At 42.0% G+C, this 25,977-nt stretch overlaps 1 protein-coding gene across 8 annotated transcripts in view; it reads right to left on the bottom strand.

Moving 5' to 3' along the window:
* Nucleotides 1-21,342: 21,342 nt before the first annotated feature.
* Nucleotides 21,343-25,977, bottom strand: part of LOC134565193 (spindlin-Z-like) — a 134,517-nt gene continuing 129,882 nt past the window's right edge. For all 8 annotated transcript variants that reach the window (XM_063424675.1, XM_063424671.1, XM_063424672.1 and 5 more), the window contains one exon: nt 21,343-25,086. In XM_063424675.1, coding sequence (XP_063280745.1) covers nt 24,887-25,086 — 200 coding nt within the window. In that variant the 3' untranslated portion in view covers nt 21,343-24,886. The remainder of the gene's footprint in view (nt 25,087-25,977) is intronic.

Raw genomic sequence — 25,977 nt, forward strand, 5'->3', positions numbered from 1 at the left:
TCTTTCTTTACACTAATGAAGCTTACAAAAGCACTGTCCCTTCTCTGAGTGAGAACAGACAAAGTGATTGAACTGTAAGGAGATGCAGCATGAAACTGCAGTCAGTGAAGAGAGAGAGTTAAGTCCTAATTGGGAGAAGGGATTGAGGAGTTGTCATTTTAGGCTGGACTTCTCTTATGAGCTGTGGTAATGAACTGTAATGTATTGTTATTCCCTTTAAACCATGGGAAAAATATGCATTTTTGGGAGATGAATCAGGTTTGTGGATTTGAGCAAAGGTATCTGATGGACTGAGTGAATATTGAAATTAGTAGCTGTGATCTTGTGATCCCATGAGATGTTTGAACAGAGAGAGAGATAAGAAGTCCTCTGCGCCAGTGAAGAAGTGAGAACACATCTCTGTTCCCTGAGATGAAGAATCCTTTGCCTTTGGAGTTGCTTATCTTTAAAAATGACACCCCATTATGCAAGAGTCCATGACCCATATGCAGCTTGGGAAACTGCTAATGGGAGGGGCTTCACAGTCTGCAGAGAATTTTTTCCGGGCAGATGCAGATTTTGTGAGATGGGAGCCACCAGAGGACTGTTTCGTGTGGCAATGTTACCATGGGAATTCTAAGAGAGACTCCTCTCCCAAAGAACTGATGAAAGCTTATTTTTAAAGGGTGAAACTGACTGAAAATCACAGGTTTTGTCTCTACATTGTTTGTGGGAAAGCAAACACTTGGGGGGAGGAGGAGGAGTATTTTGAAGGTTTCATTTTGATTATTTTCTTCTTTTAGTGTGTGTTAATAAATCTATCTTTGTACCTTTAAGTCTGGGCCTGCTTGCCTTTTTCTCCTAATCCTATCTCAGAACAGAAAAGACACTTAGACTACTACACTGAATTTGGCAAACAGAATTCGGCAAAAGCGAAACCACTACAGAGGGAAAGTACCAATTTTAACCCTCTGTTGTGGAGTTGAATGGATGCTCCCCAATACTCACGAGCTATTAGAAGCTGATTGGGAAGCAGTTGTATATCAAAAACAGGGACCATATTTTGAGTGCAGACAACTCCATATGATAGGGATGTAATAAGACCCTATTCTGTGAATGAAATTAATAAGTGCTGACTGACTAAGGAATAGTGAAGAACCACAATATAAGAAAAGCAGGTGACAGATAATTTCGTGGTAAGGAGATAAGGAGGCAAGACCAGATTAACCACAATACTCACCATCAAGATCATACATACATGCTATGGGCAGCAATCCCATAAGGCATGGAAGGTGAGGGTACACATTATGCTCGACTCCTATTACTTCTTTTTAATCTTTTCCCTCTTGGGAATTCAGATGATCCATGTCACAAGTGCTAGACTGCTGTACCATAGTTCAAGGTTCTTATTTTGCCACTCATGCCTCCATCAGCCAACACTGTTATAACTCATCTAAGTTAGACACTTGCATACAGAATGGGCAAAGGTTTTGGGTCGCAGAAAACCTAGGATCGATATGTGGATGCTCATGAGGAAAAAAATGGGTTTGTTTTTCCATAGGTAATGTTGGAGTCCAGGGCATCCCTCTGGTTGCCCTGGAGGGTCTGGGATCCCGGCAGAGGGGTCTGGGACCCGAGCAGTAGGTTTGGAACCTGTACAGGGGAGTTTGGAGTCTGTACAAGGGGGTTGGAAACCTTGGCACAGAGTCCAAGAGGAATTACAAGTCTCAAGAGTGTGAAATGAGTAGTAGTTAGTTTATCACAGGGTGAAAAAGTAGAATTTGGAGTTTTCTAGAATGGAGGCTGAAGAGCCAAGACGGAGGAATCAGGGCGTGGACCTGTTCTTCTTCCTTCTTGTTCTTGCCCTCCATCTTCTGCAGTGCTGGGTCACAAGAGATTGGTTTAGAGTAGTGTTGGGGGTTAGATTTTCCTTTTTTTTTTTCACTTGCAGAATTTTTTTCCCATAAGTTTCTAAGAAACCCTAATGACAGTACTTAGCCAGAACAAAGAGAGTAGTTGAAGGACATGACAGCACAAGGCTACACCTATTGTTTTTAAGTCTCTGGGAGTGTCCCTCAGAGGGGAGAGATAATGTGAGCTTTGGGAAAGGTAAAAAGACAGAGCTGGGGGAGGGGGGCTCACTCTTGCTCTCAGCATCGAGGAAGACAGTCAAGCTGCCCCTCGCTGCAGGAAGAGTTCACGGCCATCACTCTGCCTCTGCCTCGTCCTGGGAAATCTACCATCATCTGCTTGTGTACCCGGGAATCCTGAGCTCGTTTTCTCCAGCCCTCCCCCCACCACCGCCGCTGCTTCTTTGGAGCTTTGAGGTTTTCCTGCTACTCTGTAGACCTGCACTGCCCTACCCTGCCAGGACACCCCCTGCCGCTCCAGCTACCAGCACAGAGCTCCTCATCTAAACCACCAGCCCGGGACTTTCCCCCGTTCCAGCTCAGCCTCTCAGAGTCCTGCAGGGGCACCGAGATCAAACTGCCCCGGGCTTTTTTGTGAAAGAAAGCCCACAAGGTTCTTGGTTCTGTTTATTACTAATGCTGTAGTTGTTGTTTGTTTGTTGTTTTGTCATATATACTAGTAAAAAACTGTTATTCCTATCCCCATACCTCTGTCTGAAAGCTCCTTTAATTTTCTAAATTAGAATAATTTGGAGGGAGGGGATTTGAATTCTCCATCTCTAGGAAGGTCCTGCCCCCTTCCTAGCAGATACCTGTCTTTCAAACCTTGACAAGTAGAGATGACATGGTTAGCATAGGTGATAGGTATTGGCAATTAGTTGTAAATAGAGAATACGTTATGGACCATGGTTGGGCTGGAGGAATGGTATAAAAGGATTGAGACCGCCCGACCAGGGGGGAGTCGCCACAAGTTCTCTGCTGCAGCAGGAACCTTGGCAGAGCACAGAAAGAACTATGAGATAAGAAAGAATAAACAACCTTGGAAAACCTGAGATGGTGACTCCTGACTCTTCTTCTGCTTCTGGCGCATGGTGTTTTAGAGAGCAAAGGACACTTTACCACTAAATCTCGGGGATAAGGACACAAGAGGTAAGACCCGAGAATGGAAAGGAGGCCGGGATTTATTACAAGATCTAATACAGGAATGAATAAAAAACAAGAAAAAAGGGCAGATACAGCAATCCAACCCAGAGCCAACCCCACTTGGAGATTTATATACAAAACTCAAATGACAAACAGAAAATGAAATAGAAATCCCAAGGTTAGGAAAGAACTTGTTTGTAGATTTGGGGGAATCAGTAAAGAATTAAACATTACCAACTGCTGGGTATGTGGAGGAACTTTATTGAACAAAGAGTGGGCATGCAAAGGTAGTAACCTAGGCCCAGCTGAATTTCTCAAATGGAACAGAACCTATATGAAAGAAGAAAGCCACCCAGATGGATGGATATTAAGTTCAGAAATAATAGGAGAGGAGTGCTTCTGGTGTATTGGGAAGAAAATTCTTGGATAATGTTGGACAAACATCCTGTAAAAGATATAAAGTCTATAATGGAACTTCCACGTAGTGGATCCCAGAAAAACCGACACAATATTGGACCCAGGAAAGGAAAAAGAATTGCAAATATGAGAAAGAAACTAAGCTTTTCCTGTGTAATGACACTGAGAAAAACCCCTATTATTGGATCCCGGAAATATCTAAAGTTTGGGAAAACGTGAATAACCAAAGAAAGGAGTACTGGAAAACATCAGATGGTTTGTTCTGGATATGTGGAAAAAGGGCTTATCCAAAACTCCCTCCTCTATGGAAAGGACGTTGTACTCTAGGAATTATACAACTAAGATTTTTTCTATTACTAAAATGAGACACTAATTTTGAAGCTTTGAGAAAAGCTAAGGTTACAGTTAACAATAGATGTTGCTGATTTAGCTGAAATGAATAGATAAGCTTTGCTGAAATCAGTTAAAAATTAGAGGATGGTTGAAAGAAACCGGATTTAAGATAAGCTACCCCGGATTTAATAACTCATTGCTTTTCAAACAGAGAAACTAATCAATACAACACAAGACCTCCTGTTTCCAGAAACCCACTGAAATAGTCCTGGAAAACAGGAAATAGGGAGTTCTACCAGCCATCAATCACATCTGCATTGAAAAGGTTGAAAGTTTAGAACGAGGAAGACTCGTTTTACTTTCTCCTTTTGGTAACCACTCCTCACAAAAGGACCACCGACCCATTTCAGGGAAGAAACTACGCATGCTTAATAGCCTTTTTGTCAATTAGCATACGAAGCGGAGAAGAGGAAGTGACAGGGGTATGAATATGCATTTGTATTTTGTGTATTCAACATTTTTGTAAGTAAAAGGCTTTGCAATTACCTGTGATCTTTGCAGTGTGCATTAGGGAGCTATCCCACTTGCTGCCCGGCGTCACAATAAACATACACTTTCTAACTTTAACTGTTAGAGAGTCTTTTGTCCGTTACAGTTGAATATTGATATTAGATCGATATTCATATTTTAATAAATCAAAACCAAGGAGATAATTTAGGAATACCAGTCTATGAAAGAAACAAAAAAAACCAAAAGAGAATTAATCACAGAAACTGGGGGATATCAAAAGTGGGGTAATAGGGAGTGGCCTCCTGAACGAATAATACAATATATGGACCAGCCACCTGGGCACAGGATGGGAATTGGGGATATTTTACCCCAATATATATGTTGAATTGTATCATAAGACTCATAGCCGTTGCAGAAATCATAACTAATGAAACAGCTTGGGCCTTGGAATTAATAACCAGCCAGCAAAGGCAAACCAGAGCTGCAGTGTATCAAAATCAGTTGGCGCTAGACTATTTATTAGCAGAAGAGGGAGGTGTTTGTGAAAAATTGGACACATCTGATTGTTGTCTACAAATTGATGATAATGGAGATGCAGTTTTGGATATAGCCCAAAACATCCAGAAAATAGCCCATGTACCAGTCCAAAAGTGGGAATCTATAATTAATAAAGGATGGTGGGAAATTTTTTTGGAATATCCTGGTGGAAAAAGGTGGCATTTATAATGCTATGTGTAATAACAAGTTTAATTTTTCTTCCATGTTTGATTCCATGTCTTATCCACTTAATTACTCATGTGGTTCACAACATGCAGGTAATAACAGTGCCCATCAATCCCAGATTGGCAACCTTGAGAGGAATGCAGAGAGTAATGATATTAAAGAAAACAAACTATAATAAAAAAAAAGGCACAAATGATCTACGAAAGGTATCTGTGCCACAAGTATAGAGGTTTGAAACTGTAGCTCAAGCCAAATACAGTAAGACAAAACAAAGGGGGGAAGTTGTTATAAGTAACTGGAATTATTGGCTTTTGCTGTTATGCTGATATTTGCAAATTATTAACAATGATTTTGATGTAGTACTATTTGTAACCCCTTTTAACTGCTTCAATATAGTATAATCTGACAGCTTTCGTATGCGTATAAATAGTAGTTTGATAAAAATATACATTAGTTTAGTTTTTTGCAAAATATGTTAACTTTTGCAAGATAATTTTATTTTGTAACTAGCTGACAATAGTGAGAATAACTTAGAAAAAGCTAAAACTGTCTGTATGATTAGAGAACATTGAAGGAACCACACAGAAAACATGGGAAAAAGGATGTGAAAAAACTCCTGCTCCTAACTCTGCTGCCATCAATAATTCCGTCTGTCGTTGTGAGGAAGTGGCACATACATTGTCAGGAAATGGCATGTACACTGTGAGGAAATGACATATATAACTCCCAAAAATCAAATCTACACTATTGTACAATTGGTCAAGGGTCAAACAAAGCTAAAAGAATTCCTGGAACACAAACTCACAGGAATGTTTGAATATGTATAACCTTATGAATATATATGTAACCACTGTAATGAAAAAAAGTATATAAGAAAATTAAGCTAATGGGGTGCTTCTGGCAGTTTGCCAGGCACCCCAGCACTGGATGCTGGCCATTCTATCCCTTATTAAACCTTTAAAAATTTTAAAGAGTGAGGCTCATTTCTCACATCGTCAAGCAATTTTTTTGGGGGCCTTACATGGGTGTACAAAACCTGAGATTAGTGAGGATCCCCATAAAGACAGTGTCATCTTTCCCCTATTAAATGTGGGGTAATGTAGTAAAAATAGACATTTGCATAACTTGCTGTTGCCTGTTGGAGTGCATGTCACCCTGAGTTCCCCAGGGAGAGGGAAAGATGCAGGGGTTGAATTGAAGCCTTTAGAGAAACTAAAACATATTAAGCCACGTAAAAATGGAGTGGTGTTGAGGGTGAGATTTGTTTCTTTTTCATTTACAGATTTTTTTTCCATAAGTTGCTAGCAAACTTAATGACTGAGTGCTTAACTAAAACAAAGAAGTGGCCAAAGGAGATTGTATCACCGGGCTAACCTCTTGTTTTTGGGTCTCTGGGAGTTTTCTCTCAGAGGGGCGAGTTAACGCGAGCTTTGGGAAAGGTAAAAGACAGAGCTGGGGGGACAGTGGCTCTCTTGCTCTCGGCATTGGGGAGGATGATCAGGCTGCCGCTTGCTGCAGGAAGAGTTCACGGCCATCACTCCGTCTTGTCCTGGGAAATCTACCGTCATCTGCTTGTGTACCCAGGAATCCTGAGCTCACTTTCTCCGGCCCTGCCCCCACCGCCGCTGCTTCTTCGGAGCTTTGAGGCTTTCCTACTATGTAGTCCTGCACTGCCCTGCCCTGCCAGAACATCCCTGCCGTTCCAGCAACCAGAGCAAAGCATCTGATCTCATCCACCAGCCCGGGACTTTCCACCCTTCCAGCTTGGCCTCTTGGACTCCTGCAGGGGCACCGAGATCAAACTGCCCTGGGCTTTTGTGAAAGAAAGCCCTCCAGGTTCCTAGTTCTGTTTATTATTAATGCTGTAGTTGTTGTTTGTTTGTTTTATCATATATACTACTAAAGAACTGTTTTTCCTATCCCCATACCTCTGCCTGAGAGTCCCTTTAATTTTCAAAATTAGAATAATTTGGAGGGAGGGGATTTGAATTCTCCATCTCTAGGGAGGTCCTGCCCCCTTCCTAGCAGATACCTGTCTTTCAAACCAAGACAGAATTTGGTGCCCAATGTGGGGCTTGAGGGCATTGAGAGAAAAAGGAATAACAGTTCTTAAGTGACCTAATTTCTTGTGCACTGGATATAGAAACCTCCCTAAATAGCATCATGTGGTCTAGCCTACCCTGGTTCGGATGGCATGTGGTTGTGGCTGTATTTCTCCCATTTGCAGGCCTTTATCTAAACATGAGCCCTGTAACTAAGGCTACTGTGGCTGTTATCCAGTTTGCACTATGGGTTAATAAGGTGAGGAGTTCATGGATTTTTAACTTCCTCTGGAAGGCAGGCACATGGATTCAGAGCTATCACACTCTAACTGTGTGTTTTGGGGGTTACTTTAACAATGATACCTACTGTGAGGAAATGACACTGGGGGAATTTTTTTCCCAACCCTTCACTCAGCTCTTTGGGTCTACTCCACCAATTTTTGAAGGGTTTAGATCTTCTCTAAATGCTAATGATATCATACAGTGGCTGGTGTTGCTAGTATGCCTGTTCTGTTTAGCATTCAGAGATAAGAAGAGATTGGCCTGGATAACCACCCTGAAACCTACCCCACAGAATAAGGATACTGCCCCAGAGCCTGACGCTGCCCCACAGACTGGGGATGCTGCCATGGAGCCTGACACTGCTCCACAGCATAAGGATGCTGGCCCACCACCTGGCTCTGCCCCACAGACTGGGGATGCTGCCATGGAGCCTGACACTGCTCCACAGCATAAGGATGCTGCCCCACCACCTGACCCTGCCCCACAGCCAACCTCAGAAGTGAACCACCCAGATTGGGTGGGGGTTCTGGCGAGGGACATGGGCCAGATGCTGAAGGAGCACATTTCCCCAGTGGTAGCCTCATTAGCCTCATTAGCCCCAGCTGGTGAGAAACCCTCCCCCTGTTCTGAACAGGGAGGGCCTAAGGGTGCAGCAGCGGAACCTGCATACATTGCAAATGTCCAGGTTCCAGCTGAACCACAGGGGCAGTCACAGCCAGCAGCAGTCGCCCCTGTGAAAACAAAGAAATATAAGATAAAATCAGAGCACACAGGTAATAAAGATGAGAAAAGAGAGAACTCACAACTCACAGGAGAGCCAGAGATCATCACTGAGTCCCTGTTGTATGAAAGTCTCCATAACCTGCAAAAAGATATTGCACGACTGGGACGTGAGGCTTATACAGCCTGGTTACTTTGGGTCTGGGACCTTATGGGTACAGGTGTGCAACTAGACAGTGGTGAGGCAAAGAATTTGGGACCCTTGACCCAAGACTCAGGTGTGAATCAGGTATTTGTAAGGGAGCCAGGGCCCCTTTCCCTTTGGAAGCGGCTTTTGATGAGTGTAAGGGAAAGGTTGGTCCACAGAGACAGAATGCAGGAGCACCATCATAGAATGGGCTGGAAGACCCTTGAGGAAGGGATCCAATAGCTGGGAGAAGTAGCAATACTTGAGGTACTCTTTGGGAGGGTTGGACAGCATGATAATGACCCCGACAAAGTCAAGTGCACAGGGCAAATGTTGTGGAATCTGACAACTCTAGGATCATCTAGATACAGCATCTTCATGGCAATGATTAATGCTGAAGACAAGTGAGAGACCGTGGGTTCTGTAGCCAACAAGCTTAGAAATTTTGAGTGTATAATCAGTGACCCAATGCAGGCTCGGGTCTCTGCCGTAGTTAAGGAACTCAAAGAGGAGATGAGGGAGATGAGGGAAAAGATGAGGGAGGAGATGAGGAGGAACAGTTCCCACGTAGCACAGGCCCCAGAGTCAGAGCCCAACGCTCCCCAGCTAGAGAGAGAGGACACACACCACAAGCTGACCTGTGGGTTTTTCTGCGTGACCATGGGGAAGACATGGGAGTGTGGCATGGGAAACACACTTCTGTCCTAGCAGCATGGGTGCGTGAGCTCAAAGAGAGAAACACTAAGCAAGGGGGTTCCACAAAAATGAAACTAGTCTCAGCCTCCCATGATCGAGTCACCAGGTATTACAGAAGTGAGGATGCTGTGTCAGTTCTCCTTGAAGGAACCTCTACAATGTATGCACAGGAAGGGAATAGTAACCAGTGCTAGAGGGGCCCTGCCTCTAGCCAGGAAGAGGCATGGGAAAAATTAGTCTTTTGGACTGTGTAGATTCAATGGCCTGGCACATCAAAGCCACAGAAATAAAAAGCTTTAGTAGATACTGGTGCGCAGTTTACCCTAATGCCATCGGGACATGTAGGAACAGAACCTATTTCTATTGCCGGCGTGATGGGGGGATCACAAGAATTGACTCTGTTAGAAGCCGAGGTGAGCTTGACCAAGAAGAACTGGCAGAAACATCTGATTGCAACTGGCCCAAAGGCTCCATGTATTCTGGGCATAGACTTTCTCAGGAATGGCTATTACAAAGATCCTAAGGGACTCAGGTGGGCCTTTGAGATAGCTGCTGTAGAGGCAGAGGGCATTAAGAAATTAAACACCTTGCCCAAATTATCAGAGAACCCATCTGCAGTAAGACTCCTGAAAGTAAAAGAGCAACCAGTGGTAGAAGGGTTCTGTCTCTAGCCAGGAAGAGGCACAGGAAAAATGAGTCTTTTGGACTGTGTAGATCTGACGGCCTGGCACATCAGAGCCACAGAAATATGAAGCTTTGCTTAATACTGGTTTGCAGTGTACCCTAATGCTATCGGGACATGTGGGGGCAGAACCTATTTGCATTGCTGGGGTGACGGGGGGATCACAAGAATTGACTCTGTGAGAAGCCAAGGTGAGCCTGACCGGGAAGGAGTGGCAGAAACATCCGATTGCGACTGGCCCAAAGGCTCTGTGTATTCTGGGCGTAGACTTTTTCAGGAATGCCTATTACAAAGACCCCAAGGGATTCAGGTGGGCTTTTGGAATAGCTGCTGTGGAAGCAGAGGGCATTAAGAAATTGAACACCTTGCCTGGACTGTCAGAGAACCCATCTGCAGTAGGACTCCTGAAGGTAGAAGAGCAACAAGTACCTGTTGCCACCACGATGGTGTACTGCCGGCAGTATTGGACGAATCGAGATGCCGTGATCCCCATCCACAAGACAATCCGAGAGCTGGAGAGCCAAGGGGTGGTCAGCAAAACCCACTCACCCTTCAACAGCCCCATCTGGCTTGTGCGCAAGTCTGACAGAGAATGGAGCCTGACTGTGGACTATCGTGCATGAATGAAGTGACTCCACTGCTGAGAGCCGCTGTGCCATTTATCCTTCCCAGAGCTTCTCAAGATCAGTCCAATCCTGGAAGCCTAGTGTTCCTGGGTAGGGGGTACCGCTAAGTACCTCCTGTCCAAGTACCTCAGGCGAAGCTCCCAGGCACAGGCAATACTTAGCAGCTCAGCTATCAGTGATTTCAGCTCTTTACAGTGTCAGCTCTTTGCAGTGTCAGCTCTAGTGATTTTCAGCTCATGAGCTTGCTAAGTGCCTTGGCAGATGCAGGGAGAGAGAGGAGAAGAGCTATATGAGGTTCCACAGAGGAGTCTTTATTGGCATCCTCTGCAAAGGGTTTCAGGGACAGCTCTTCTACTGAGCTGGGCAAAAGTGGGGTTTATATAGGGTATCAAGGTTTTGAGAAATGGTCCGATGGTATGAGTAGGAGTAAAAGTGACCTATTGTCTTACAGGGAGATAAGAGAGGGTCTGAGAGCAGGAGAGGGGTTATTTGGTCCAGTCACCATGACTAGGCATTTCTTTGCCTTTAGGCAACTGACCACCAGAGAGGCCTCTCAGGCCTCATGGCTGCAACACTGCTGGCCATGCTGGAACTCCAGTACGAGCTGCAGTCCTGTTAGCGTAGGAAAACATATAACTACATGAAGGCGATAATATGCGGTTTTTTATTTGAGCACGCGGGACACAGGGGCGTGGAATGCCCAAATTTTGTGTCTAAGAACACAGAGTCGATTTGTGATTTTATAGTTTCAAATTATACATATGTTAACTAACCTCCACCCCTAGATACTGGTTATCTTATTTCTTAGTTAATATCTTAAATCATACCTAGGCTTTACCTTGGGTTCTACTTGATTTGGTTAAAACAATGCTTCTCAATTATATCCTGGGCTGGAGTCACACTTGGCTCAGTTAAAACAATAGTATGAAGCTAGTTGCAGAAGCTGACGTTTGTTCCAAAGCCAGACTGCGTAAAGTTCAGATTGTGCCTCTTCTACCTTCCCCTTCTCAACTCCCCGCGGTTAACTTATACAATTTTTAACCCTCTAAAGGCGGAGCCCTGGTAGATCGGGGGCTAGAATAACGTGCGTCCACACCAATATGGTTCTAAGCACGTAATCCGATTTATTCTGTGAGATGGTGGGTTAAATACAGACAGAATAGTTTACAAGAACAGGTGCATTCTGATAGGCAGTGAGAATACAGAAATATGTAAGCTATTGCAGTTTAAGGTAGCCACCGTGTCTTCCCAGTAACTGTTCTATGTTAGTAACTGTTCTATCTTAATACATTCCTAGTAGCAGATAAGTTTATCTGCTACTACGTATGCTGAACGTACTGAGGCCTGTTAGACCAGGCCTGAGGCCTGGTCTGAGGCCTGGTTTGAGGCCCAGGTGTGGATAGCTCTACCTTATGATACAAGCTATCCTCCTACACATCCCCCCTTTTTTCTTTAGAGCTATCCAAACTGGGTCTGTGACACGGTTGGCTGCTTCTACATATACTGTTATGAGCAAAGCACTACTTGAGTTACCCAAGAAAAACCTAAAGATCTTAGCTGCTAAAAGCAAAAAGATGAGAGCACACTATATTCAGTCCTTGCTCTTCATTCATACGCAGGTTCTAGATTAAAGTTTCAAATCATCTGCTGTCTCTTCTTCTTCTGCATTGCCTGATGATGTTTCACAGCTGAAGACTTCTCTGTCACTGGGCAGCCAGGGTTACTTCCATCAACGCAGCTGCAATGCTGTGTCTGTGTTGCTGTCTCGTTGTCTGGTTCAGCTTTCGTTAGTATCTCATCAAGTCTACAGCTTGCAGAAAAGAAACTAAAACAGACCTGGTATGCGAATTGGCATTCTCAGAGACAAGGAAATAGAATAGGAATTTTGTTTACTAATGAAAGTGATAAGCGATTATCAAACTATTTCTGCTATCACCCCAGAGACTGCAAACTGCTGAAACGCTTTTCTTTAGTGAACCTTGACATCTTTCCCCGGGTAAAGATGACAATCTTCACTCCAAGCTGATTCAGCTGTCATTCTGATCGGATCAAATTGTCAAGTTAAGATAACTTGCATATTATTTTTTGGAGCAGAAACCTCTGGGCTTCGTTAACAAACACCATCCGTCCAAGTTAGAGTCAGAGTTTGGCCAGAACTCAAACTTTAAATTGGAGTGATGTTTTTAACATATCTTTTAAAGACAATTTCTAACAACAATAAACATAAAATGCCTAAAATACAACAAACTGTCATAATATCATTACATAAAAGACATTTAAAAGTTAAGATAAAAAATTGTTCCGATCACTCGGGAACTCGTCTTTTCTGGAACTCTTCTTGAAGACAGTTGAGTACCAATTGGAGCAATCACAGGATCAACACCTGATGGAAAAATCATCAATGATGCTTCAGGTATCTCTCTCCAAGACCTTCTGAAAAACACTTAAAGATTTAACAAACTGAAATGCAATGTCTCGACTCACACAAGAGGTACCAAAACAAGCTTAAAATCTCATTTCAATCGAAATGCGTAACACAGTTAAAAGAATCAAATGAAGCTTCAAAAGGACATGCTAAAACATTGCATAAAACATACAAGATTGATTACAAAAGAGACAAGCTATATACTTAACATGACACTTAAGAAAAAATTCTGACTTACACCTAATAATACAACCATATCTGTTAACAACATTCATGAAATATTTAGATGGCTAAAAAGATAAATAGAATCATTTAAAATGACAAGTACTTGTTAGAAAACCCTATAGACAAATAACACAACATAAAAACTTGAACATCAACTTACAAATGCTACTAATTTATATACTTAACATGTCATCGAATTATATTTTAAAACTCTTATCTTTTACAACTCTCTCACTAGTGCCATCACTGAACAAAACATACTACCACATTCCCAGGCTCTGAAACTCATCCCTTGGGCACACTACTGTGCTTCCCTCATCTCTCTCCCCCAGCACAGAAGACCAAACCCAAGAGCAGTAGCAAAGCCTCTCTGCCCAAACAGATGTGCCAGGGGCTGGCTTCAGCCAGCTGCACCCACCTCTCTAGGCAGGACAACAACGCTGAGAGTTCTGAGATGAGGCTTTGTTCAGCTCTGAGAATCATTCTCAAAAGCAACTACTAGAAGACCTAGCAGTAACGCAAGGGACCACTCCAGCTGGAGATGTCAGCTAGAGCCCTCTCAGCACCACTTACTCAAATGCAGCTAGCATGGCACTAATAACTATTTTCATGTAATTTTAAATCTAGTTTCCTTTTTCTCTCTCTTTTTTCTCTTTTTTTTTTTCTTTTTTTTTAACTAAACTTTACAAGTTAAACAACTATACTTTTTACAAATTATAAAGCACCCTTTAAATCAACTAACTCTTAAATCTAACATAAGTAAGTCTCAACAAAAATCTACAACCTTCATTAACTTTATAAACTCTATATGTGTGGTAACTCACTAAAAATTCATTATTAATTAAACTCCTTAACATTTAAATATAGACTTAACTTAAACTTATCAGGGCCCAAATCTTAAAAACAAGCTTTAAAATTATATGTTTAACAATAATTAACTCAAACTCAAATTAATTCACACAAAAATTAATTTTAACAACATCAAAATGTAGAAACAGCTCATCCTTACACAGAGTTAATAACTCTAGCTAAGAACTCATTTCTATTTCATTTTTTTTGCTTTATCTTTTTCATGATAGGATATATCTTTCTTTTTCATGTTGCATTTCTCACACAGTGATGGATTCTTTCACAATAGAGGGACAGATGACTATTTTCCCTTCTTTTTCTGGTGTTTTTCTTGCAATGTCCACTTGTTGCATGTTTTCACTATCTCTGTTTAACAATCTTGAAAGCTTCCTGGGTAATAGCACGACATAGGGTCGAGTTACGATGCTTGCTTATCTTCAAAGACTATACTGGCAGCCTCTGTACTCAGCGAAGGGGGGGGGGGGTAAGAAGATTTCAGAGCCCAGTCCGTCGGCTAGTGCAGTTGATTGGCAGACTGCAGGGGCATAGGAGCCTCTAATTGAGCTGACGGTGTGCTGGCATTCTCATTAGTAGACATCTTGTTTATTATATTTTTGAGCGGGACAGAGAAAAAAAAAACAAGGCTCGGCCGGGAACACTGCCGGTCGCTCCGCTGCTGCTGCCGCCCTGAGATCCGCCTCCTTGCTGCATCACTTGTGCCCTCCTTGTTCCGCCTTCGGCCCCTCTTGCCTTCTCATCTTTCGCACCGCCTCCCGGGTCTGGCAGCTGAGCCACTTCTTGGTTGTGTTCATTCGGCCCGAGAGGTGCAGGGAGCATTTCCTGCCTTCTCCCTGCACAGCTGGCCAGAGACGAACAAAGGGAGGGGCAAAGCGGAGCTGCATTCTCACTCTCGGAATGCGTGGAATGCATGGAATCTCCACTGAAGCGTCTGGCTACCTTAGATTTTTCCTGTTGTTCCTTTATCTTGGAGAGGGAAGTAGAGGGACAGGGAATCTGTTTTTCTCCGGCTAAAATTACGGTTTTGGTCTTTTCTGCGAATGTTCGCAAGGTATTTATTGCTTTTTCCCAAATTACGCTTAACTCTGAACGTATCTTTGCTCTTTTTCCCGGTAAAACTACAACGTCCCATAGCAATCTGCCTTTCTCTTTCCGTCCTGCTTCTCTGCAAAGAGATGCTGGCCGCTTTCGCTTTCCTTCTTCCCAAACCCATAGGGTTACCCGATTTATATCAGAGTCTTTGATATTTTCGCCTCTTTTCGAGACAATGGACGCTAAAAGCTGCATGGCAGCCAAAAGGTACCGGTCCATAATTGAATCCCTCCGCATCTGCCGCTCTTACCTTCTCTCTGCTGACAGTAGGTGGTACTGTCGCCTTTCTGACCAATCCAATCGACAGACGCTCCCCGATCTGCCCCGAGTATCCAGGACTGTGTTCCGTAAGCGACACACACACGTCCTAAATCAAGCGAGGTCTTCAACATTTAAGTCTTGCCTACAGCATCTAAGCTCAGCGACGGCTAATACGTCTCACGTACAGCATTGAAGCCCGGTGGACGGTAAATAAATTCCGCTTACAGCATCGAAGCCAGGCGGACAATATCTGAGTCTTGAACAGACAGCGTCTAAGCCGTATTGACCAGGCTCCGTCCCTAGTTCAGGCGCCAGATAAAGGCGGAGCCCTGGTAGATCGGGGGCTAGAATAACGTGCGTCCACACCAATATGGTTCTAAGCACGTAATCCGATTTATTCTGTGAGATGGTGGGTTAAATACAGACAGAATAGTTTACAAGAACAGGTGCATTCTGATAGGCAGTGAGAATACAGAAATATGTAAGCTATTGCAGTTTAAGGTAGCCACCGTGTCTTCCCAGTAACTGTTCTATGTTAGTAACTGTTCTATCTTAATACATTCCTAGTAGCAGATAAGTTTATCTGCTACTACGTATGCTGAACGTACTGAGGCCTGTTAGACCAGGCCTGAGGCCTGGTCTGAGGCCTGGTTTGAGGCCCAGGTGTGGATAGCTCTACCTTATGATACAAGCTATCCTCCTACAACCCTCCACTATCAGTCCAAGGCAGCAGAGTGGTACGCCACAACTGACATTGCTAACGCATTTTTCTCTATTCCTCTGGCTACAGAATGCAGGCCTGTTTGCTTTCACCTGGAGGGGCGTGCAGTACACCTGGAACCAACTGCCCCAGGGCTGGGAACAGTCTCACCATCTGCCATGGACAGATCCAGACTGCACTGGAAAAGGGTGAGGCTCCAGAACATCTACATTACATCGATGACATCATTGTGTGGGGGAACATGGCCAGGGAAATGTTTGAGAAAGGAGAAAAGATCATCCAGATTCTCCTGAAAGCTGGTTTTGCCATCAAGAAGAGCAAAGTCAAGGGATGTGCTTGAGAGATCCAGTTTCTGGGAGTAAAGTGGTGAGGTGGACAGCGTCAGATTCCCACTGAGGTCATCAATAAGTTCACTACAATGTCTCCACCTACCAACAAGGAGGAAATGCAAGCTTTCTTATGCCCCATAGGCTTTTGGAGAATGCACATTCCTGAGTACAGCCAGATTGTGAGCCCTCTCTACCTGGTTACCTGCAAGAAGAACTATTTCCACTGGGGCCCTGAACAGCAGCAAGCCTTTGCCCAGATCAAGCAGGAGATCACTCCTGCAGTACGCCTTTGCCCAGTCAGGACAGGACCAGAGGTGAAAAACGTGGTCTACTCTGCAGCCGGGAATCATGGCCTGTCCTGGAGCCTTTGGCAGAAGGTACCTGGTGAGACTCGAGGCCGACCACTGGGACTCTGGAGCCGAAGTTACAGAGGGTCTGAAGCCAACTACACTCCGACAGAGAAAGAAATCTTGGCCACCTATGAAGGAGTTCAAGCTGCCTCAGAGGTGACTGGCACAGAAGCACAACTCCTCCAGGCACCCTGACTACTGGTGCTGGGGTGGATGTTCAAAGGAAAGGTTCCCTCTACCCACCATGCCACCGATGCCACATGGAGCAAATGGATTGCCCTCATCACTCAGCACACCCATATTGGAAACCTGAATTGCCCTGGGATTTTGGAGATAATTACCAACTGGCAAGAAGGTGAAAACTTTGATCTCACCGATGAAGAGGAACAAGAGCAAGTGACACAAGCCAAAGAAACTCCACAGTATAATCAGCTGCCAGCAGAAGAAACACACGATGCTCTTTTCACTGATCATTCCTGTTGCATCGTAGGGATGAACTGGAAGCGGAAAGCATCTGTATGGAGCCCCACATGACAAGTTGCACAAGCCACTGAAGGAGAAGGTGGATCAACTCAACTTGCAGAACTCAAAGCTGTTCAATTGGCCCTAGACATTGCTGAGAGAAAGAAGTAGCCAAAGCTCTACCTCTACACTGATTCATGGATGGTAGCCAATGCTCTGTGGGGTTGGCTGGAAAGGTGGAAAAAGGCCAACTGGCAGTGTGGGAGAAAACCAATCTGGGCTGCTGATTAATGGAAAGAGATTTCCACTCGGGTAGAGAAACTACCTGTAAAAGTCTGCCATGTAGATGCCCATGTCCCCAAGAGTTGGGATAATGAGGAGCACCGAAACAAAGAGCAAGTAGATCAAGCTGCAAAGATAGAAGTATCAAAGATAGACTTAGATTGGCAACACAAGAGAGAGTTGTTCCTAGCTTGATGCTCCCATGATGCCTCAGGTCATCAGGGCAGAGATGCCACCTATAAGTGGGCACGAGACCGAGGAGTGGATCTAACCATGGACAGCATTTCTCAGGTTATCTATGACTGTGAGACGTGTGCTGCAAGCAAGCAGGCCAAGCGAGTGAAGCCCCTATGGTATGGCGGGCGGTGGTCCAAATACAGGTATGGGGAAGCCTGGCAAATTGACTACATCACCCTTCCCCAAACCCGCCAAGACAAGCGCTACGTGCTGACCATGGTGGAAGCCACCACTGGATGACTGGAACCCTACCCTGTGCCTCACGCTACTGCCCAGAACACCATCCTGGGCCTGGAAAAGCAAGTCCTGTGGAGGCATGGCACCCCTGAGAGAATCGAGTCAGACAATGGGACCCATTTCAAGAACAGCCTTATAAACACCTGGGCCAGAGAACATGGCATTGAATGGATATATCACATGCCTTATCATGCACCAGCTGCCGGGAAAGTTGAATGGTGCAATGGACTACTTAAGACTACCCTGAAAGCACTTGGCAGAGGAACCTTCAAGAACTGGGAAATGAACTTAGCAAAAGCCACCTGGATGGTCAACACCCGAGGCTCCATCAACTGACCTGGTCCTGCTCAGTCTGAACCCTTGCACACGGTGGATGGAGAAAAAGTCCCGGTGGTTCACATGAAAGGTATTCTAGGAAAGACTGTTTGGATTAATCCCACCTCAGGCAAAGGCAGACCCATCCATGGGATTGTTTTTGCTCAAGGACTTGGTTATACTTGGTGGGTAATGCAGAAAGATGGAGAAACCTGTTGCGTGCCACAGGGAAACCTACACTTAAGTGAGAATTGTGTATAAGGTTTCATTGTGTATGTATATATATAAAATAGATTTTATTGACTTGGATATGATACAGATGATAATAGAATAAGGGGTGGATAATGTCTTTGGTTTAAAAATGTAACCAAAAAAGTGTATTCTATTTTCATCTATTGAAACTGTTTGGGAGATATTATTCTTTATCTCTTGTAACTCTAGGGGGAGAAGATGGTGGATGCCTTCTGATAATAGACCATCTGGGTCAGTGTTCTCTTTCATCGACTTTGTCTCCCCCTCTGGGAGATATCTTCTGCAAATGAGCCATTAAGGCTCACCAATGACATGACACATTACATCATCCCATTGTGAGATGCACCACCCAGTGGGGAGGAGCCAACCATTCCCTACTCAGATAAAATGGGGACACAGGGACCCCAGATTATCATCTTTTCCACGGGATTCTCAGAGGAAGACCGGACTCATCTCACCCCCACTACAGGATCATCTCTACTCCAACAGAACCACATCTGTCACTCCAGGAGGACTTATTTGGACTGCTTCCAACACCCTGGGCAACAGGGTGCCAGGTAGTATTCCTGACTCTGTCAGGGCTCTCTAGGACTTTTGTTTGTTTGGTTGCTTGTGTTTTTTTTGTTTGTTTTGTTTTGTTTTGTTTTTGGGGGTTTTTTTTGTATTACTGCATTTGCATTTTTATTATTCCTAGTAAAGAATTGTTACTCCTATTCCCATATTTTTGCCTGAAAGCTCCTAATTGCAAAATTGTAATAATTTGGAGGGAGGGGGTGTTACATTCTCTACTCCAAGGGAGACTCCAGTTTTCCCTGACAGACACCTGTCTTTCCAAACCAAGACAATGTTGCAGCATTCACTCACCTTCACAGTGAAAAAATGAGTCTTCTGATGTTTAGATGGAAACTCCTGTGTTCTAGCTTGTGCCCATTGGCTCCCAACCTGTCACTAGGCACTACTGAGAACATGTTTCCCTCTTCTTCATTCCTTCCCATCAGCTATTGGTACGCACTGATGAGAACCTCTCTGATTCTTCTCCAGGCTAAACACTCCCAGTTCTCTCAGTGTGACCACCTACACCTGACCCCTGGTAATATAGTTAACATAACTAATGCCATTAGGCAAATAGCTATTCTCTGTGACTGAACTGGGCACATATCAGTCCCATTTTCCCTCATAAGGCCTTGAAGGTCCTGTGCACTAGGCAGACTTCTCCCCTTTCCTGTCAGTCTCCAGGTTCCCAGGTGCCAGGCTAACTACTTTCCTCCTTACTGGCCTTGAAGGTCCCAGGGACCTGGCCAATCAGCTGGTTGTGACCCCGATACAGAACAAGGAAGCTTAGCAGCACATATAGCACTGCCTATAAAATCAAGCAGTTAAAAGTCTTAAGTGGAACTTGGACTGAAACAACTGGGGGACAGCAAGACTTGTGATCCTCCAGTGGTCAGGGATGCCTCCAACATCATCTGCTTCTACTGAGGATTTAGTGACTCAAAATCTTTTACATCTTTGAAGCCTAGATTATGATTGTTATATTGATATGGAAAGTCATGTATTAAGATTTGACCTGACATGCAGATGATCCAGGTGATTAGAAGCCATAAGCTAAGCTATGCCTTGAAATTCTGTGCTATGCTACTTATACAATTGTGCTACACTGATTCTGCTTATTAAGACACCTGTTCTACTCTGATCATACCATTCTATGCTGATCATAAAAGTCTGGTAAAAAATAAAACTTTAATTGTAACTACAACTTAGTTTCATTATCATTCTGCCAAGGATTTCCAAGAGCCTGTCTGTCCCCATAAAGCCAGGTGACAGCCTTTCTTCATAAGAGATGCTCCAATCCTTTAATCATCTTTGTGACTCTTCACTGGTCTCTCTCCATAATGTCCATGACTCTTGTACTGGAGGGCCCAGAACTGGACACAGTACTTTAGATGCAGCCTTACCAGTGCTGAGTAAAGGGGATCACCTTCTGTGACTTTCTGGCAACAACAGCCCAATGCAGCACAGGATGCTGTTAGCCTTCTTTGCCACGAGGACATATTGCTGGTTCATGTTTAGCTTGGTGTCCACTAGGACACTTCAAACATACAGTCCTTTACTGCAAAGCTGCTTTCCAGTTGGTGAGCCCCCATCATGTACTGGTGCATGGGGTTGTTTTTTCCCAGGTGTGGGACTTGGCACTTTCCCTTGTTGAAATTCATGAGGTTCCTGACAGTCCATTTCTCCAGCCTGTCAAGGTACCTTTGATGGCAGCATAACCCTCTGGTATATCAGCCATTCCTGCCAGTTTTGCATCATCTATGCACTTGCTGAGGGTGCACACTTTCCCACTGTCCAGAGGTGTTGGCAACTTGGTGTCAAAAATATATTTTGGGGTACTCCTATAAGATATTTTTCCCCCATCATCAGATTTTAGTATTCAAAGTCAAGCTTGGTAATTTACCTTAAACAACATAAAACAATTAAGTGTTCATGGATTAGTATGAAATGCTTAATGTGCCTCAAGGAAATTCAAAGCACTGTGCTATTATTCTCTTCATTGCTCATCATGTCTAGTTTTGGATAAATTCTACTTTTTTAATTTAGTGAGGAAAATAAAATTCCAATTTTAGTTAAGCCCATTAATTCAAAGTAGTCAAATCTATCAGCTAAACACTGACAAACACTTCTACTGTTCCCTGCTGCTGAACTACTGCTTACAGTGTGAGCTAGTGTGTTCTGGAAATAAGCTGCTTCCTCACAGACTTGCATAAACCCCTGAGGAAGAATTTTTCTTTTATTTGGTGTAATACAGTTTAAGTATTATGCTTTACCTCAGTGAAATTCCATCTTACTGGCATTCATACTTACATGGGAAAAAAATTGACTTCACAAGCAAACATTACATAGGGGAAAGTATTATACCAGCACACGTGGCCCAACTTTAAAATAATAAGCCTTTAAAAATTAAAATACAGAAGAAACTGCTTCTTTGCAGTCTGAAGTCACATCACTACATTTTGCTCATGAGAATAAAATTTAGTCATGAGTTGCACATAAAGGATTTATTTTAAATGTTTTAAGGATAGAGTTACATCATAATTATAAAAATTACTTACAGAATTAAGTAACAGATTTAAAGTGTTCATACTTCTAAATGCAAAGAAAATAAAAAAATGAAATCAAGCTCTAAAGATGAAGTCACTACCTAATTTTAAAATGTGAACACGAAGACCTTTGAACTATACACATACCAAGAACCATCCAAATTGCACTAATGATATAAAATACAAAATACACAACATTTTCAAGGAACCAGAAACTGTTTTTTACCATAATTATTTTTTCCATTAAGCAACTGTAATTTATTCTATTTGAAGATGAATCCTCCATTTTAAAGAATTAATTTAAAGAAGATGCATACCTATTGTAATAAATAGGATTTTCCCCAAAGTATTTCAGTCTTTATGTAGTCCCACTTAGTTTAGGGTTTGTCATTCAAAAGAAAAAAAAATTCATTGTTTTACTTATCAATTATGATTTTATTTATTCTTGAACAGAATACATGGTCCCTTCAAATGCTGTATGACACATACAACTGGAAAATTACCTTTCGTTTGAACTATGTTTGCCTGACCAGTGCATTTAATCCTATTAACAACCATTCAAACAGCACAATAAGGAAATTCACAAAAACTGAACACAAAATAAAAGCAGAACAAATCCCAAACCTAAACATTATAACATGCAACTTCCGTTTGTTACATTGAATGTTCTAACCTTCTAAGCATGCAAAAAAGGATGATCTGCATTTAAGGTGGACTTTTTTCCTTTTAAAAAGTTTTCCATGGCAGCTCGACATCATGCACACACAATATGCAACAATACTACAGCAGGTAAATGAGAGGCCAATAACTTTTATACAAAGATCAATGGCTTGTGTCATCACAAGACCTATGACAAATTTGGAAATTAATGTTGAACCCCTAGAACAAGGGACCAACATGTAGTTACTAGGGTAACGCAAGCACTGCATGCAGATCTGAAACATGAGCCTAAAATAAGTCCAAAACAGATGGCAGGGAGTGGAATAAGTCTCAAGTCTCAAAAAGGTGGTTTAAGCAATTAAAAAAACCAACCACAAAACTAAAAACACCCCTCCACACAAACCTTAAGAAAAAAAAGATGAAAAGGAAAAACCCATGCAACAGACAATGGGGACATCTAAAAACAACCATAAAATTTGACAGTATATACTGTATAGATTATATTCTAATTAGCAAAATATGTGGTGTATTGGAGTGGCTTACATAAAACCCCACAAATGCAAGCCAAATGTTAAAAATGTTCCAGTAGAGCTAAACCTCAAATATTTCAAAACAAACCTTGTTGTTACATCCTTAGATGTAAAGCCCAAAATTCATTGTACTAAGTTATTAGTGTATTTTGTGTGTAATCAATACACTTATTCTTGTGCCACAAATATCAACTTGGGCTCATGGAGCCAGGCTCAGCTTTGAGATTTACATGCAGGACTCTTAAGAGTCAATAGAAAGCACATAACAGATCTGCAGGATGAAAGCACTGTGTTGCAAATCTGCTCATTTTGTTCAAAACACAATGAAAATTTACTGACTCAGATACTTGGTGCTTAAAGACTGGATTGAGAAGTTGTGAACTGAAAGACAATAGCCTGCCTTTGGTTGCCCATGATGAAATACAGAACATAATGCAATATAGTAGCAAGGGACAAAGAATTGATACCATATTTATACAGTATTACCATTTAACAGCATGAGGCACAAGCCTTAAGGCTAAAGCATGAAATTAAGCAAAAAAAAAAAAAAAAAAAAAAAAAAAAGACAGAAAAGGACTTAAGCCACTGAGTCTTTGATATTAAGAATATCCACAACAGAGGTCAGATCCCTGATCTCTGATTAGCAGTATCTCTCCTGCATCCTTCCACTAACATCATAAGGTTGGATATCTATGTATTCCTTCTTTCCATCAATAGCCTTGACTGTATTCACATTCTTCACATACTGTATTTCTGTGAAGCAGTGGTTTGAAGCTTGTAGAGCTCTGCTTCAACATGAAAATTTTGTTGCTGTGCTGATCCTCATTACAATTATGATGCTTTTAAAAGTTGCTATTCTTAAAAAAACCCAAATACCCTAACCTTGATTTACAACTATCTTGCAAGATTAAAACTGTGAAAGGATTCTGCTGTTGCGGGCTGCTATTTACATCCACAATCTAATGCAGATGACTGAACCAATGAGACAGCCTATAGCTCCCATTAGATATTACACCACTGGCATGCAAAACTAGTGTTCATAGAATGAAATTCATGTTAATGGCATACCTCAAAGCAGGTACACCACAAAAGGCAACAACAGGTTTAAACTGTAGATTTGTTGGGACACTCCATACGTGGAAAAGCCAAAAATAGAATACATTGAAATGATGCCTTCTTGAACCAAAATGGTTAAAAATAATAGCAAACTCCAACACAAAACAAAGCAAAGGAATACAGCAGACTGAGGAGAGGGCAACAAATGCTTCTTCTCTAAAGGAGGTCCTCAGTGTAAAAGGACCTCATCTCCCATAAACTTGTATTTACTGTGTAAAAGATTAACTAATACTAGGTTTCTAAGTCCACACAAACATCCAGGTTGCTAGGTTCTGATATTACATGAGAGACGACTGATTGCCAATGTGTAGTCCAAAGTCTGCTTAAGTAGCATTATATACTGTTAAACTTGTGGCACCAAGCACTTGTATTCTGCTATGAAATGTGTATAACAAAACAGCACAACATTTAGGATTAAAGGCAGCTTTGTTGTGTGTATTTTACTGGTTCCTACAACTTGTAAACACAGGCCCTTAACTTTCATTTTCTAATTAACTGGATATACAGATTAAATATATTTTTATAGTTTAAAGCCTTTTCGCTGAAAGGTGCATAAGTCAAACACAATATCCTACTGCCCTGTGACTAGTAAAAACACACAAATATTTCCATGTACTGCAAGTTCTTAAAAAACTTAATTTGAAAGAGAGTAGAAACACAGTAAATTGATGTTACTTGGGTTAGACACTCCTTACTGCTGCACAAACTGTTTAAACCTTTCAGAAAAATCACCTCTGTCCCAACCCAGAAAACAAGGACTGCCAGTAGCCAAGAAATTAAATTTAATCTTGCAAAATAAGGCATAAGGAAAATAGCAAACTACACTTGCATGTGGCAGTTGAACAGGTGATGCAAGGTTGAAGAGAAAGTTAATCTAAGAAAAAATCTAGATTACAATACTAGATTGACTTCACACAGCTTGAATTTGCAACTGTTCTTTGCTTTTTAACTCCGTACCACCCAAATAGATTGGTTTCCTTCAAGAAAAGGAGCTCTCTTACACAAGATGTGTCACGTTCACATAAATTTGTATTATTCAGAACAAAACAGTTGCTGGCAGAGATTGTGGGTTCGCAGGGACATCTAAGATTTCATTCAACTGAAAAACAGTCAAGTCTGTGTCTACAAGTTTTACATTTAATAGTTCCACAAATTTGGCAGAACTTTATGATAATGTCTATGATGTCTTCACCAAATCATAGACATAAATATGGAAATCATCATCAAACTTGATGAAATAGACAGATGGTTTGGCTTCAACTTGATGAATGACCATGCCAGTCCGTTTTGAGCCATCTTCTTTGGCATATTCCACTTGTTTGCCTACCAGGCTGTCTACAACTTCACCTGGTTCTCGTTCTGCAGGAGGTGAATCATCTGTAATATGAAAATACAATGTACTTTGGTAGACATTAATGGATTTTTTCCAATATACAAAACTGCAGACTTCTTTATAAGTTAAGAAACAGTCACAAGTTCAAAATGCAAAGTATGTCTAAAACAAGTTGTTTAGACAAGCACCTATTGCCATGCTTCTAGAGTAGTCACAGATTTTATTTTTTAAGTAATACTGTCTTCACTTTTATGAATTAAAATTAGCACTTCAATTGGTTAGAAAAGTAAATCTTTTGACATGAAGGTTTACATACCAATTACAAAAAATGTTTGTAGATAATTGAATTTGAGCCCCCAGCAGAACAAGACACTGAGTATATTAAACAGAAAGGCAGGTGTACTAGAACTCACTATCCAAAATGTCAAAGCAGATGTCATTGCAACAAAACCACATCTTCCAAGCTAAGTGTAACCTCCTTAATCAATAATGCTGTAAATAGGAGCTTTCAGTTTTATACTAGAATGGATACTGTTGAGAAGTTTAATCTTATTATTTGCTTTTCTAGCAAAATCTACCCAGAAGTATCCTTATAGACACAATTCACATTGTCTGTAAAGGACCCAAATTCAGGGAAGGTACCTCATAGTTTGAAGTGTCTTAGAAACAGAGGTAAGGAATCACACAATCATAGAATATCCTGAGCTGGAAGGGACTCACAGTAGATAGGAAAAAAGAACACATTAAAACTTAATTCTTAAATATGAAAAGCATGAGTATTTTAACTTATTTTTCTAAGAAAGAAGAAAGCAAAGCAGAATTTAAAAAGTAATTGCAAGGTATTTTGGGTTGCCAACTCTGAAAGAGCTTGCTTTTTTTTTTTACGATGAAAGTCATTTTTTCCATTAACATTTGTGTTCCTCTCTCAGGCCACA

The sequence above is a fragment of the Prinia subflava genome (assembly GCF_021018805.1).
Source record: "Prinia subflava isolate CZ2003 ecotype Zambia chromosome W unlocalized genomic scaffold, Cam_Psub_1.2 scaffold_39_NEW, whole genome shotgun sequence".
NCBI classification, from domain to species: Eukaryota; Metazoa; Chordata; class Aves; order Passeriformes; family Cisticolidae; genus Prinia; species Prinia subflava.